Source organism: Mixophyes fleayi, chromosome 7, assembly GCF_038048845.1.
Source record: "Mixophyes fleayi isolate aMixFle1 chromosome 7, aMixFle1.hap1, whole genome shotgun sequence".
Classification (NCBI taxonomy): Eukaryota; Metazoa; Chordata; class Amphibia; order Anura; family Limnodynastidae; genus Mixophyes; species Mixophyes fleayi.
In genome coordinates this window covers 144,762,508-144,780,038 of record NC_134408.1, presented here as the reverse complement: position 1 = coordinate 144,780,038, position 17,531 = coordinate 144,762,508, and the positions used below count along the sequence as shown (strand labels likewise).

At 41.7% G+C, this 17,531-nt stretch overlaps 1 protein-coding gene across 1 annotated transcript; it reads right to left on the bottom strand.

The window, feature by feature from the left end:
* Positions 1-1,422: 1,422 nt before the first annotated feature.
* GMPPA (GDP-mannose pyrophosphorylase A) lies at positions 1,423-17,531 on the bottom strand. The gene is made up of 13 exons (XM_075181016.1): positions 17,091-17,531; positions 15,625-15,675; positions 13,989-14,086; positions 13,816-13,919; positions 12,657-12,849; positions 11,686-11,745; positions 11,041-11,171; positions 8,803-8,934; positions 8,584-8,681; positions 5,740-5,786; positions 4,932-5,024; positions 3,932-4,100; positions 1,423-1,854 (listed from the first exon to the last, which is right to left on the bottom strand). Exons 2-13 carry the CDS (start codon positions 15,662-15,664, stop codon positions 1,754-1,756), a joined length of 1,266 nt encoding a protein of 421 aa, XP_075037117.1. The 5' UTR covers positions 15,665-15,675; positions 17,091-17,531; the 3' UTR covers positions 1,423-1,753.

Sequence of the window (17,531 nt, the reverse complement as noted above, 5' to 3'; positions counted from 1 at the left end):
AATTCAAAACAAATTACTGCCACATTATTCATATAAATTTGGATGACGTAACTATCTTTTTAATACAGCCCCTTACCAGACAACTCGTATGGGTGCAATAATAGTGTTTTCTATGGAAATATACACAGCAAGTCCAAGCTTTTGACAAGCTTCAATACTTGTGCAGAAACTAACTTGGGAGCCATGTATAATGCACATTATTTAACTACACGTATGTTACATGTGCAACATGCAATGCTGCATTCTTCATTGCTGATATTTGGGGAAAACAATTCCTTTCTCGTACAGTTTCTACAAGAGTCGCACACAAGACCGACTGATCAAACTTAAATTTATCTTACCGGGGTACCTACAGCCCAATAGAAGGGGTGATGTCACGTTACCAGTCCTAATGATCCTCTGGAACTAAGTAGGAACATTATAAGGTGGGTTGACAAATGCCAGCTATCAGCCTGTGTGTATATAACTGGCCCCAGTGTAAGCTGGTTGCTCAGTCTAACCGCCCAGCAGTCAGCCATTCAACACTTAGCCTGAGCAGATGGGGGTATAAATACTGAAACATATAAAAAGGAAAAGTGGAGATGTTGCCCATAGCAACCAATCAGATTCTACCATTTATCGAGTACATTCTAGAAAACTAGAATCTGACTGGTTGCTATGGGCAACACCTCCACTTTTTCCATTTTAGATGTTTTAGAAAATCTCATTTTTTCGGTTTCATTAGGGGCTGTTGCTATGGTTGGAAGAAGACGGTGTACATAGGCCAATGGCGATATTCTTCTGCGTATATTTACCAATATATTAACGATCACATCGATTTCCATTAAATTAGTAGCAATTGGGTAATTTTGGGGATCATACAAGGTGCAATGTTGCGGCGACTGCCCGATATCGCAGCACGTAAACAGCCCAGCGAGTATCACTGTAACTGAAACGTTAATAATTGCTTGCAGTGAGATATTGCTGATAACCTGTACATACAACATTATCAAATGTTTGTTTGAAGTTGTTAGTTATCTTTTCATATTGAGTCAATAGGTAGAAATGCTCATTTCAGCTGTACAGGATAAAGTACTACTCCCTTCTACGACAACGTGTCTATTACCTATCGATTTTAGTTACTAATCCTGATGCACTGTGTGCAGACTCAGACTGATGTCCTGGCTTCATGGAAACAGAGGGTACTCCCAGCTCTGCCCCTGCTACAGAGTGTTGAGGGGTAGCTGCTTCTGGCCTCTATAATCTACTCACTTCAAGTTTTAAAAATCACTCCACACTATTTCCACTCCCTAGATCAGCAACGACTGCTGTTAAAATCTGTAATTGTTACATTACTTTTTAAAATTGTTACCAGCTACTGAGTAAAGCTTGGTGGAAAAGTGTTATCGCTAAAGAGGAAGAGGTCAGCAAAGAGTATGAGACTTCTCCAAACTTAATTTTTTAATAAACTCTTAAACATAAACTAGATGACCTGTCTTGCAGCTTTAACAATATCCTGTATTTGTGATTTAATTACAGTGGAAGTAACACCCTAGGGTTAATATGTATACAGAGAATGTTTCCTAGTGATCTGTAATGTCTTTCGGCTGCAGTCATGATTGTGCCGGATTCCCGGGACCCCAGGCCTGGAAGCGGAGAAACATCTCCGATCTCCGACTGTTCCACATCATGCAGCTCAAATCCCGTTCGCTTCAGAGGTCGCATTTAGTTTTGAGACCCCGCCTGGAGCACAACGCTTCTGAATCCCCCCAAACTACAAGATAATCTGATTCTTGAAGCTACGACTCAGCTCTTTGTGTGGGAGGACGATGGAGTTTAATATCACGACCTCTGCTGGGATTGAGACGTTACATCCTGGAAAAGAGAAACATAGGACTTTTCATTTTTCTTACATTTCACAGTCCACATTATTTTCTGCAATGACCTTAACTTCTCTACCCCACAAAGACGGCTCAATTTTTAACTACCAATTTGGAAACTGAAAGGTCCACTGCAAGAATCAAAACCATCTATAAATTGATGCAAAATGAAGGGAAGACATTTATTATAACTAGTATCAACAAGAACGTAATAACATTAGATAAGTATGTATGTAGAACCTATTACACTAAGCTTAATAAGTAGGACATACATGTAACAGACATGTTTCCACAGTCATGTTACATTAATATACATATTGGGCAGCACAGTGGTTTAGTGGTTAATACTTCTGTCTCACAGCACTGGGGTCATGAGTCCCATGGCCTGATCTGTGTGGAGTTTGTATGTTCTCCCCGTGTTTGCATGGGTTTCCTCCAGGTGCTCCAGTTTCCTGCCAAATACTAATAGGTTACTTGTGTGTGTATATGGACTGTAAGCTCCAATGGCACTGATCTGAGAGTTCTCTGTCCAGCGCTGCGGAATTAATGGCGCTATATAAATAGCTGATGATGCCGATATTGAGAAACATGATCTGACTGCCTGGGAGAGGAGAGCTAATGCAATTAAAATAAATATTCTAAACAGACTGTTCAATATTTGTTGTAAACGTTCCCAGCACACTTCTCTAATCAAGTTTTACAATTTTTGCAAACACAATACAATACCTTTATATGGTGCAGGAGAAACCCAGCATCAGAAGAACAAGTTTAGGAAAAAAACAAAAAACACAATACTCATCCTCATCATTCCAGAAGTAATTTTAGCCTGTACAGTGTATTCATATCATTTCTTGGCCTTCTGACCAGTACTTAAATAAATGGGCTGACACTAAGGATGTATTTATATGCAGGAACATAGCGTAATCTACCTCCAATGGTTGTTGAGATCTCAGCCGCGGCGTACATGGCGCCTGCCGTGCAGTTGACTTTTTCTTTTTGGTACAAAATTAGTAAGCATCTCTGGGAATATCCCCCTCACCCCGATATTGAGGAACCCACCATTCCCATGTCAGTATATGTGCAAAGAAATGGTCCTACAAGAGAATCAACCATTTTTTTGCATATTTTTTTCTCTGACCTCCTTCACAGAGTTGCCGGAAAAGTTTTAGATCCCATAATGCCCTCACATATAATCTACTAGTACTCATGTACTTATCAATGGGCAGGAGTGGGAGCAAGTTTTGCTGTTTATCACTTGGTGCTAGCCCCAGATGAGGAAGCAGAGGAGAGGGACTAGGGTATCACTGAACAATAAGAAATCATCCTTAGCCATCCAGGAAAACACATTCAAGGTATAGTACTAAGTTCAGACTAAAATACACAATATATTCCAGTCTCAGTCTTCAAACCTTTGCTGGAGAGAACGTGGTCAGTGCAGGCACATCTATTCATATATGCAGGGGTTTCCTACATCTCAATTTTGGAACGGAACAGAAGATCTGATTGAACAAATGACAGATGTCCGTGTCCTCCGGGACTCCAATATTAAGCCAAATCTACATTTCACTGCTGTAGTACATACCAGGTCTGTTGGACAATACTACCCCAGCTTACCATAAGATTGGGAACCCTGGTTCCAATACCATAACTCTACTTCCAAAACTTACCAAAGTAGGTCCAAAGGCAGGATATCCATGTACATTGTGGTACTTCCCCTCCTCTTTACCCTTATTATGCTACAAACCATAGCAGAATTATGGGTATGAACAACCTGGGGGATGCTTTAACTGGGTCCCCCCCTAGCGGTTTCCCAATAATGGTTCGGAACCACATGCGGAGATCTGTTGTTTGTCTTATTATGTTCTAACTGCATGGTCAATGGACAAAATCTTTGTTTGTAACCGGCTATAATAAATAAAGTGAATTAAAAACAAACCACTTATGCCCTGTTTCCATCACAGCCTCTGCAGGCACATGAGCCTCATCGTAATGTAAATGCTCAGCAGCGATGTACGATTGTCCTGGACACATAAGGCGGCTCCGTCTTCATACACAACGTTGGAGTCACTTACCCAGAATCGTAATGGACGGAGTAAGTTTCCCTTCACGGAACAGGGTCTCGCTGTCCATTTTGGCATACGGGTCATTAGGATTGGGGTCGCTGGGTGTCCCTTCCACTCGAGCCCACCGTCCAATGCTGCTGTCCCAGCCAACAATGGTGTTCAGGACACAGCTGTGATCCTGGAGAACAAGCAGAAATGGAGATGATATATGGAACACAGGCCGTCAACAACATTGCACCAACATACATTTCCTCACTTGTCTCAAAATATCTCCCAACTCGACACCTCCGTTCACAAGATCTGCGTCTCTTCCACTCTCATCACATCCTCCCGTTTCCCGGTTACAGGACTTTTTTCGGGCTGCACCCACTTTGTGGAATTCCCTCCCTCGCACAGTAAGACTTTCCTCTAGTCTTCAAACCTTCAGGCGTTCTCTGAAAACCTAGCTCTTCAGACAAGCTTATAATATTCCTCAACCACCATCTTAATCTCCCTAGGTTACCCTATTACCACCCTCTACACAGCTAACATAAGACAACAACCCTCTGACCAACATTGCAACACACAACCCACTCAGTACTTTTACCTTAGCGTTCTAGCTGGACCATTGTGCAATATGATGTAGCACATGCCCTTGGGTTTCAAACTCCCATTGTCCCATAGATTGTAAGCTTGCGAGCAGGGTTCTCTTACCTCTCTGTCTGTATGTATTACCCAGTATTGTCTTATTAATGTTTGTTTCCAATTGTAAAGTGCTACAGAATTTGCTGGCGCTACATAAATAAAAGTTGATGATGATGATGGTGGATATTAGAAGTCACAAAGGAGTTTCATAACCATATAATGAGGACGTCTAACATCCATCAGTTTATACAGATTCTATTTTAAAGGAGTTTCTCCGCATATTAGCATCACTTGTATATTGTATAGTTAGTATTACAAGTATTTATACATAAATTCATGTTACTTTTGCATTATGATCACACTTTCAGGCAGGTCGCCATCTCACCTGTAGCGTCGCACCGTGTAGAATAATAGACTCCCGCACGCGGACACCGGCTCCAATTGTCACCCCCATTCCGATAGAGACATTAGGACCTAACTGGAAACAAGTGACAGAAACGCAGGGTTTATACAGCCGGCACATAGCGTAATACAGGTTCTGTGCGCAGAAGGAAAAGCAATAGAAACGCAGCGTTTATACAGCCGGCACATAGCGTAATACAGGTTCTGTGCACAGAAGGAAAAGCGATAGAAACGCAGGATTTATACAGCCGGCACATAGCGTAATACAGGTTCTGTGCGCAGAAGGGAAAGCGATAGAAACGAAGGGTTTATACAGCCGGCACATAGCGTAATACAGGTTCTGTGCACAGGTTTATATAGCTGCAGGAAACAATGCAGATCACAGGATTATTGTATTGTGAGATGAAGTTTGGATAATCCTATATTCCAAATGGTTCATGTTGGAATATAGAAATAAATTGCTTTCTTTTGGATAGTACAAATCATCTGTCAGCAAGCAATAAATTGTTTATTTAAGCAGACAGACAACTTTATGTATTCACAACATTATTCTTCATATTTGCGGGATGTTTATTTAAATTGGGGTTATTTATGGGATTTTTTTATTTTTGTTTGCTGTACTTGTCCTACAAAAACTTTCCTTAAATATACTTGATTAAAAGAAACGTTCCCATGTTCAGTGCAGACTGATAATGGGCCCACCGACATACACGCTGGCAGTGCCAGGGCAGTAAATATTGCTGCTGGTGCTTTATAATGTTATTATCATCAGTACAGTAATATAGACTCACCACAGCAGATGAATCCACCTTGGCTGTTGGATGAATGTACACGTCGCCTGCGGAGGGAAACAATACAAAAATATAATATATGGGTAAGAAAATTTCTCTACCTTCAGATACAGACGAAGGTCCTCCTAGTGCAGATACTTAAGGGTGTCCTTATAAGGAGGCAATCTAAGGCAGATGCATCATGTATCTCTGGGGGTAGGCAATAAAAGGCGAAGACCATCTAAGTTAGGATAGCGAGATGGAAATGGAAGCGATCAAGCAGTGTATGTCCCTTCAGAAGGGACAATGCCACCAAATAGGAAGATATAATAATTATTATAAAGTGACACTAAGGGGTAAATGTATCAAGCTGAGAGTTTTCCGATGGGTTTGAAAAGTGGAGATGTTGCCTGTAGCAACCAGATTCTAGCTGTCATTTTGTAGAATGTACTAAATAAATGATAGCTAGAATCTGATTGGTTTTTCAAACCCGCCGGAAAACTCTCAGCTTGATACATTTACCCCCCAAGCGTCTTTGCTATGACCCGTTTCCCGGGGTTTATGCCCAAAGCCTCCATTTTTTTTTTATTTATTTTTTTTAAATTACAATTATTATTTTTAAATTATTTAAAGCCACTTTTTTGATATACAAAACCGAACACTAGTTTAATGAAACAAGCAGACAGTTTCCTCTGTTATACTGAGAGTGGGAGGTTGGAGTAACTAGGATAATGATGAGCCTGGCTCTAAGTCCATGATAACAATATTTGTGTATTAAAATGTAATTATTTGTTAGTTTGTACAAGGGACGAGGCCGCTGCCTAAGATAACAGCATTGATAGGCCCGGCTTTGGCTACATGTAATTCAATGATGTTAAACAAAATATAAGTTGGACTAAAATTGGGAAAAACAAAATAAAAATCTAGCAACATTCACTAAAATATTTTAAAAAAAGTCTTGACATTAAAAGAAATAAGGCAATTTATAAAACTCCCCGAAATCCCTAAAGATTAAAAACGGAAAGATGAAAGATTGCATCTCATCTGGGAATTGTAAAATCTATGTAATATTATCACATTAGTATCAACATAAATTTACGATTAAAAACAAAATGTGTCATCTTTCCAATAATAATTTTTATTAGAGTTTACAGTGTACAAGGTATACAAAAAATAAAAAACACATACATTAAAGTGAGGGAAGGAGGGAGGAAGGAAAGAAGAGGGTAAAGGTGGATATAGGGAGGGAATGGAAGCACACTCTTGGGGCTCAGAGGTTTGTACTGCGTAATATTATAATTTCAAACATGTTATATGGATTATGTGTCATCTAAAAAGGCCAGATCCACTTACCTTTATATTTATGGAAAGCCGAACTAGGATGCATACTAAAGATTAAGGGGCATATTCAATTGTTGGCATTACAGCCAAAAGTAATGCCCCGCACACTATTACCGTCATTGCGGTAATAGTGCGCGTAAATACCGTTATTACGGCACTTTTCACGCTGGATTTCAGCTCGCGGCTCAGGGAGAAAGTATTACCGTAATAACGGTAATAGTTTTTCTGCGGCGGAAACCTCCAACAATTGAATATGCCCCTAAGAGCAATGTCGGATGGGTGTTCTAGAACGCTGTCATTTTCTGATCAGGAAACTGCAGCGTTCTGAGGCAGCGAGACCCTCAGTCAGTAATGTGGGGAGCACTGATCCGCTGTGAAAATGCTGCATGCAGAGATGCTTGGACGGTGGACAATCATTGCTTTAGAGCGCTGCCGTTTCCTGGTCAGAAAATTCGTAGTGTCCTAAATCTTCTGTATGATCGTTACACTATAAGGTGCAGATTCAATTCAGAAAATATAAAATATCCGCGTGGGGTGCCTCCGGAACGGCCACGAGACCGTTCGAGTGGATATTTTCTGACAGAGAGGTGCCAGCAAAAATCTTTACCATAGTAATGGTAATAAAGTGCAGCCAATTGAATCTGCCTCTAAGACAGTAGAAGGCGCCTTCCCACCAACATAAATACACTTAAATAGAGGCAGAAGTAACAAATGTGATGAATAAACTCAACTGAGAACAAAATTACAAATAAACATTGTCATTTGCCAATTTGTTTTGATTTAGATACAATCCATCCGCTATCGTTGCTACATCCACTTCTATTTAACCTTATTTTATTTTTAATAACGCACCACACAAAAAATTGGGACATAAATTGCCCATTTATCGCCGATGCTATAACTTTCAAATATCTTTCAATCTTTTATGTGTTTTAGTGGGAGGAAATAAAGTCAATGGAACTTCGCCTTGTTTTATTGCAATTTTATGTTCTTATTATTTAAATATTTATGTCTATATTGATTGAATATTATTACCTAGATTTCAGTATAACTCTCATATAGTCTGGTTTGTGCACAGATCGAGGAACACACTGTGATAACGATGGAACACACATCAACCAATCAGATTGCAGCTGTCATCAGTCACCTGGAAGTCAGACTAATACAAGCAAATATCTGACTGACCGATAGGAATTACAGGACAGACAGGAAACCTTTAGGCAAGACATGCTGTAACTTGTAGTTCAACAAAAGCCGGAGAGCCGCTCTTGTATATGCCTGTGTTACGGAATAAGTGTCCTGCTTGTTCTATATAATAACACATATAAAAATTTGTACTGAATTTCTGCCCATCGGGGCATGTCTTGCAGTCTGTACTGCGCTACCGTCTATGAAGATTTGATCGCTGGCCAACAGCCTATGAAAATAATTCCCCTTGAACTATCAGAACCATGGACAGAGCTACACGACCGGCATTTCTTCAGTGTTGCTAGGAGCCAGTACTAATAACATGAAATTGCTCACCCAAGATAGTCGGGCCACCTTCCTTTTTGAGGGCGAGACGTTCGGGATGCGTTGTATGATACTGGTTCAGGTACAGGCGGCTGGCGTAAATGGCCGAGCTGAAACAAGAAAGAGGAGATCGTTGACGTGGAATTAGAGGTTCTGCATCAGGTCTACACAGGTTCTATAGCTTTATATCCGTTATAAGTTCCAGAACACAATTCCCATTCACCTACTCACCCTGCCGACTTAATCTGGCTCCAAAACCCATCCATCTTATAGACGTACAGCTGGCCTTGCCCAGCCAGGGCCGTGAACACATCCTGCTCCAGGCGAATAACCTCGGCCCTTTGCCAGTTGGAGTTCTCCTCGCTACGACAGGGAAGAGCAAGAAGCCATCACTCAGTGTAACAAGAGAACGTCCTGCACCCAACACAAACAATCTACACCGGAGGTGATCTAAGCAGCTCGGACGTGATCATTAACATTTATCACAAGGAACAGAAAACTAGGCAGCATCAGAAATGGGGAACCACACCATGCTCCCCCATATCATGTCTACCCATTGTAACCCTTGTTTAATTGGACGATGTTAGATCATGATAAAGAGAACTCTCCAGCTTAAGTCCACAACACACTATTAATTTTACATTATTAGTCTACAAATGATCTGTAAATTACATGCATATGGTTATACTGCATTGAGCATGTTGTTTATCTTCAAATTATTATGAATGGAACCTGCCCTGTCGGTTGTTCTGCTGATGTAAAATTATTAGCCAATGATTCTAAAGAAACGGCCTTGGATTAAGCAGGTAAAGCATCTCTCAGACACAGGAGACCTTTCTTGTATTCAGCAAAATCATATAAGCAATGGATGGTGTTAGAAATGTCCTTAGTGCACTGTAATTAGCTTAGATGTAACTGTATGTGGATTTCATATGTTCTAAACGGCTGACCACGCTGCGTAGGTCTTACCGTAATGATAGAGAGGGAGTCAGCGGGATTTGGAAATACGTTTATAAAAGGACAGATTTTTGCTGCTATGCGCTAAATCTGTGGTTTTAAATGTAATAGAGATTAAACTGAAATGTTTGTATTATAAAAGGTGACAGTGCATTAAAATAAATGTTTACAGGGATCTCAGGCAGCAAGATGGTAGATACACCCCTGCTTGCCATATACAAAGTATTATTCTACAGCACAAATATCAGTGTAAAGCTGGGTACACACTACAGAAAATGACTTCAGATGCAATTTCACCAACGACCGAAAGTCCCGATGAGCAGCTGATTCATGTGTACACATTATACCTTCAGATCTGTGATCTTCATCTGTCATAACCATCTGCTGAAAAGATGGTGACTCTGTACACTCTACAGAGATCTGCCTACACTGCTGGTTGTGAGTCCGTACACACTGCCACATTTGCACAACATCGTTCCATCGTTGATCGCGATTTTTAGAAAAGTTATAAAATCTAATCAAACGATACGATGTGCTTTGGTATGATAAAATATGATCACACTAATGTGATTTTATAAAACTGTTGTTTATTGTGTGATCTGCACAATACTTGGATGACAAATCTGTAGTGTCTACCCAGCTTTATATACCTTACAGAACGGCTGCCTCAAAGTGGTGCGCACAAAAATGACTTCCCCCCACAATGCAAGAAGCACCACTCTGGAATTACTTTTATTAAATGCTCTCAGAATTATGGCACTTTTGCAACTAGAAAATTCATAGTGCCGATAGAGCTAAATTGCTCCTGTGCCGATACACTGAATAGGGAATGGTTCTCCTGTCACACTGCATGCAGCATTTTCTGAGTCAGACTGCAGACGCAGCATTTTCTGAGTCACACTGCAGACGCAGCATTTTCTGAGTCACACTGCAGACGCAGCATTTTCTGAGTCACACTGCAGACGCAGCATTTTCTGAGTCAGACTGCAGACGCAGCATTTTCTGAGTCACACTGCAGACGCAGCATGTAGCATTTTCTGAGTGTAATGTCCCCCTGTGACGGGGATGAGTGTTCCGCAATCACTTCAATGTGTCAGCACAGGGCTAATGAGCGCTATGAGCACTAGTTATTAGCTGGAAAAGTGCCCTTCGGACACACCCTTCCTAGTATGAAGGAGATACCATAAAGGAACAGAGAATAGTAGGTAAGCTCTAGAATGAGATGGTTGTGAATGGTGAAAAGATCAGATGCCAGACATCGGATAGGCCACATTGCCATCACAACAGTCACACCGGTGCCCATGCCATGTGTCTGTGCCACATACAGCACTCACCTGATGCAGGAACACCTGGCCCAGCATGCAGGAAGCACAGAGGACATAGAGGCGGAGAAGGAAGAGAGAAATGAATGAGTACAAAGGATGTGATGAATGGAATGGGGCGGCGGGGTAGAATAGATGCGGAGGAGCTACTAGGGGGGGGGGGGGTCTATGACGGGAGCGGAGGACTCACAGCTGCACATCCTGCTGATTGCGTTGGAAAACATTGGCGATGTGCTGGAATATTGATGGTGAGAAGAGGTAGATCCCGCAGTTGATGATGTCGCTGACGAATGTCCCGGGCTTCTCCACGTAATGCAGAACCTACGGCGGAAGAATACAAAGCTGTGACAGTGAAACCGGCTGCCGGACATAAGCGATAGAGGCCGACACTGGATCTAACTGTAACATCGGACCTAAAAGAGCTGTCTCTAGATATGTCAGTGCCTGGGACAGGAAGGAAATGCGGCCGCCCCCCCCCCAAACCCTTAACTGTAACCAAATGAACGGAAAATATTAATTTCCTGCGCCCCTTCATATTCACGCCCTGGGCTGCTGCCTCTATTACAGCCACAGTTAGGGCCCTGGGATAAAATCAGTTATGTAACACAAACATGTGCAGCCTGTTCAGTAGATACATCCGTAACACAGACCGATCACTCAATAGGTGATTCTTGCCTTTAGCAAAGCATACTTAAATCCTAGCAAAAGATTTGTCCCAGGAAAGTGATTGGTAACTGCCCCCAACACATTTTACCACATCTCTGGTCACAAACTTATTTTAAAAGTTTTCAATGCAGTCTTAGCGTTATCCCACCCCAGACCAAACCCACTTTACCTCCTGCGTCTCAGCCTTTGCCACGATACAGCCGTAATTCAGAGACTGCGTCCGATTGGCCTGCAAGAAGAGAAGATGTCTCAGCGAGAGGCTCCTGGGCGACCGTTCCCTCCGCCTAGCATAATGCAAATATTACACTAACAAACGTCTCCATGGCTCTTTCTGTAAAGTAGAACCAGGCACACACATACCTCAAAGATGTTTTGTTACACAATGAATAATGAGTTATTGCCAAACAAACATTATTTCCATTTTTATGACATTCTGGCCATAGGGTGATACTTCTTCTTTTGTTGATGGATTGTTTGAATTTTACTTTGCAGAATGTTGCAGCTCCCACTTTATTATGTCTACAATTAAATAAGAGTTTCTGAAAACTTGCTCTGAGTTTTACAATTATTCTGATTTGAACACATGGAATGTTTTCCATTTAAAACCAGCAATCTACCACTACTAGGCAATGCATCGTCCTATGTTATTGTAAGAAGAGCAGACGTTTGGCTGGGGATTCACTGGGGCTTAGTACCACTAACGGCCTATAGATGGCGCTGCAAAAATGGCTTCATGCGCCGGCTGAACTTGACATACCACAGAAAAGTTATCCTGTCGCTAATCTTATAACTGATGATTAAAGCAAACTGTTCCCTACAATTAGGAATATTTGGTTACATACAGGGAAACCTAATACTGAACATTGATAGAACTATCTGGGGCAGGGGTAGGGAACCTGTGGCTCTCCAGGTGTTGTGAAACTACAAGTCCCAGCATGCTTTGCCAGTAGATAACCAGCAGAGAGGTGGCAAGGCATGCTGGGATTTGTAGTTTCACAACACCTGGAGAGCCACAGGTTCCCTACCCCTGATCTGGGAGGTACATCTGCCTTGTACAGTAAATATTCTGCATGCACAGTAACACCAACATCTGAACGATCTATTGGTCTGAACGATCATCTGTCAGTCACTTCTCCTTACCGTGGTCCCCAGCATGATATAACTGTGCGTCGCTTCATGTTGTTTCTGAAAATCCAACATCTGTGGAAGGGGGAACTCACAGCACACATCTGCATTCATCACAAAGAAAGCCTGCGGCCCCCCGGAGAGAATCTGGTCGCGGAAGTGGTAAATGCCTCCTCCGGTGCCCAGAGCCGAATATTCCTGCAGGTACCTTCCGGGAAAAAGCAGTCACCGCACCGAGTCATTGAAGAGACAGATTGTGGGTATGGTATTACAAATGTAACAAGGCATAATCCAAATATCATTAGCTTGTGTACAGCTTCCGCGTAGCTCAGATTTCCCTGGGCAGACCCAACGCCAACCGCTACAAAACTTTAACCTACGGTTATTGTCCTACAATGTGGAATCCTGCACTTAGAGTAATGGAACTATAGAGAATAAGATCGAATGCCGGCATTTGTCAGATAGGAGCGGTATAATTGCTACCAAGGGAACTTGGAAGAGCAGCACATCTTCCAATGGAATATCGAAAATCCACAATGTAGATCTTGTAGAAACGTTACATGATAAAGAAAATGTAAAAAAATAAATATCAATAAGAACATATAACGATATTAGAAAAAAAATCACTGCGTTAAAACATACTCACAAATTAACAAGCTCAGGTAGAGAATAAACAAGTACGGAGGGATTTTTAGGGTGCCCATAACAAACGGTACCTCGACATTTCAAAATTGTATAACCTTTGTTACGTGGAAACCCTTTCTTCCTATTTATGGCAGGCGGAACAAGCCACTATTTCTGGTGAACTCCCCTCACTTTGTTCAGACCATGGCAACTTCCAAAGTTGAACCAGCGCCATTCTCGTACTTATACCTGACGCGTTTCGCGCAACAAGGACACTTCCACAAGAGCCTCTAGTGTTCTGCTGTGTCATTAAGGGGATACAAATGGAACAGCACCCAGAAACTTTGTAAAGGAAGATACAGGCACAAACTATTAACTCAACAGATACACAGTCTAATACAATCACACCTCTAATAGGGAGTGTGTGTGGTGTGTATCTGGTGAGCGAGTTACCTCTGTGATCAGGCATCTTAAAGCTCCGTATTCCAATTTGCTTGTTTAGACTGTAAACATTATTATAAATCAACAAGACGACGTGAAGAGCTCGTACCTGATCGCCACCTTGAACTCCTGCTGAGCCGTGACGAGGAATCGACTCAGAGCTTCGTTTGGCTGATAAAAACCGATCACTAGGATCTCCTTCAGGTTGGGCAGCTATGGGGCAGAGGGATCATTAGTACCGTACATAGGACTTTAATGACTTATTACCGGCAGAATATTTACCTTGCTGCAAGCTTCAATATGATGCTGTAACATGGGGACTCCGGCCACAGGAAACAGGGGCTTGGGAACCTCAAACGATAAAGGGCGAAACCTGGTGCCTATGGGAAGTAAGAAGCGGTGTAATCCCTGGAACCACATGTTGTTAAACAGGCACTTGTTTTTCAGGACTGTTTCTTATTAAGAGTATGGTTTATTTTATTTTTAGCGAGCTACGGTAAGTGATTTATTAGAGAGCCAGGAGACTGTCACAGGTGGACGAGCCACGAATAACTCACGTATAAGCAACGTCCAAGTCATCAGGGAGACAGAGAAACAAAATTATGGGTGGAAAAACGTTAAGAACTTCCATCAGGTCATGTACTATTATTATATTATTATTAATAATGTAGGAACCAAAACATTTGGATCCTGGAGTCTTCCACATGGGGATATAACTGTGCAGAAAGGTTCTTTGCACACAGAGGCACTAATGACAGCCAGGGGGATACGTCTAATCTAAAATGTGATAGGAAGGCAGGGGTTAAACTGGAGCAACGTAAGGCTGGGTTAAACAATCTTGCAAACTTGGGAAGACTAAGGTGTCACATCTATGCCCTCTGAACTATAGAAGATTCAGCCATTAACTTTTCATAACGGTATAGTATAGATCAGACACAAGACTTTTTCTCATCTCCTTTTGTGTATTACATAAATGACGGGAAAGTCTCTAATATAATGTATAATAATATAAGCTAGATAATGGGAGGGGACTACTCTGAAAATGAGCTTTTAGTGCATTTCGCTGCTGAAGGTAGAAGGGGGAAGGAGATTTCGTCCTTCAGGGATTTATACGATTTCAGACTGCAATACGCAAATAGTTGGACCAAGATTCAGATGACCGGAATCTTTCGAAAATAATGTTAGGTCGGAAGTGCCACATTCTTGTTTTAAAGGTTTTTTTGTTAATATTGTTTATTAACGGTTTTCTCCATCCTAAAAAAGTGTCTTTCTTTTTTTTTTTTTTTTAAATAAAAGAGCATCGTGCATTGAACATGGTGCATTCAGTAATCTATTCCTAGTCCCCCACATTTCAGGGCTAAGTGCCTTGTGTTATTCACATTGACCATTCTGCCAAGTGTCAATCAAACTCAGGAGGTCAACCACTAGCAACAGCTGGCTGTTGGGGGTCGGAAGTTCAGCACCAAGACACAGAGGACTAACCAAAGTATGAACACTAAACTCAGTCCACATCCAATAATACTTTGACTGCTCACACGTAACCTGGCGGCTAATTACCAAAATGTCTTTAGCTTGTAATAGGGAGTGAAAGCGGTCTCACAATTGGACAAGTAACATGAGCAGATGTGCCGATAAGCTGGACTAGGTCCCCTGTCCCATACAGATAGTGTGAAATATACTTGATAAACTCTGAACAGGCGGAAATAAATTATACGGGCCATTCTTCAACTGTTGTGGCCCCAGCAGCAGGTTGTGGCTCTTGATGTTTTTATAGTACTCTCCCCTGCATTTTCAGTAATGCCTCCGCACTGAATTTAAGGAACAGTATCATTTCAGGTCTGAATAAATACCTGTAGCCAAATGTGTCAACAAGCTGAAAAGTAAAGAGCTTTTTACAATTAATCTGTGAAATACTCACCCTTTTGGAGACCCCCAATTAAGATGACTGCTTTCAACATTTTCACAGAGTCTAAAACAGACGTAAAACATACAAAACGTGGCATTAGGGACTAGGACTCACAAACACCTGACATTTCAGAGATGAGATATACAAATTAACTTGGAAAACGTCCATTGGACATATCCCAATGTTTGCAAAGAGGAGCCAGTGCAAGTACATCTCCGCTCCTAATACTATAGTATAATTGCTTTTAAAATACATAACAGCTCATCAATATTTTGGGTATAGAGAGGGGTCACATGCTCCTGAAAACCTCTTCTAAGACTCAAATGTCTACACTTCTTTATTCCACTAGCAATGGGAGATATCAAGAGTTTAAGAAAGCGCTGGGACATCCAAGATATCCCAGATGTTGGGCAGCACGGTGGCTAAGTGGTTAGCACTTCTGCCTCACAGCACTGGGGTTCATGAGTTCAATTCCTGACCATGACCTTATCTGTGTAGAGTTTGTATGTTCTCCCCGTGTTTGCGTGGGTTTCCTCCGGGTGCTCCGGTTTCCTCCCACACACCAAAAATATATTAGTAGGTTAATTGGCTGCTATCAAAATTGACCGTTGTCTCTCTCTGTCTGTGTGTGTATGTTAGAGAATTTAGACTGTAAGCTCCAATGGGGCAGGAACTGATGTGAATGAGTTCTCTGTACAGCGCTGTGTAATCAATGGCACTATATAAATAAATGGTGATGATGATGGCTGATACACAGCAGTAGACACAAGACATAAGGGAAGGGAGAGGTCAGGAGATAAAAGACAGATTTGGGTACCATCAGCATAAGGATGGTACTGGAGGTCAAAGGAGCAGTTGAGGTCATCAAGGGAGGAGTAGAAGAGCATTCCACAAAAAAAAAAATAGCATTTTGCAGCCCTTGGATTGCAAGGGGTGCAGGCAGAAATGTGCCCCCATCAGATGGATTTGATGAAAACTCTAAATGAGTTCCAGAATGTCATGTATGAAATTAGTATAACAGGACAAATATCTGAGTGGAAGCAGAGGATTCCCTATGTATGAGAACAATAAATAAATATATATATATATATATATATATATATATATATATATATATATATATATATATATATACACACACATACTCATACATACATACATACATACATACACACACACACACACACACACACAGGGATCCCTAATCCTGTCTCTCTGCACATACAGTGATATTGTGTTCATTCTACAATCACATGCATAAAGCATCGAATACAAGTCACACAGACAGTTCCCATGCATGTCTTGTCACTGCTGGGACTTCTAGTTCCACCCCTGCTGACCAGCCACAGAGTGCCTAGGCTTAGTGCAGCCAGTATAATAAGTGACATATACAGACAGAACTGGTTACATTGTTACTGTGGCCTGACAGAGACACCCCCACATATAATAACAATAATACAGTCAGTTGGACCATTTACCTTCTTCTCCCTCTCCACTTCCGTGTCAGTGGCTGAGCTTCACGTCAACCACCTGGAGGATGCCGGGAATTGTAGTTCCGGGGCTGAGCGGCTCCCGATTGGACAGATGTCAGACAGGTGACGTGTCGCTTCCAGAGCGCTGCTTTGGTTCCCATGGTAACCGTGAACCGGCTTGTTAAGCAGGTGACGTCCTGGCCGCATAGCCTAGAATAGGCTGGTGATCACGTGATGGGCACCGTCTGTCACGTGATGTAGCTCTCCCTCCAAAAAGACCCCTTACACGTGGTGCAGACCTCACCCTTCACTTGTCATTAGTTACCTGCTTTGCTGATTGGTTAATTTATTTTAAATAAAACTCCCTTCTCATCAGTTTATTTAGCACAGGTAACTGCAATAGTACATGAAGTGGGAAATTAGGGTTCAGAGCATTTTGGAAGGGGT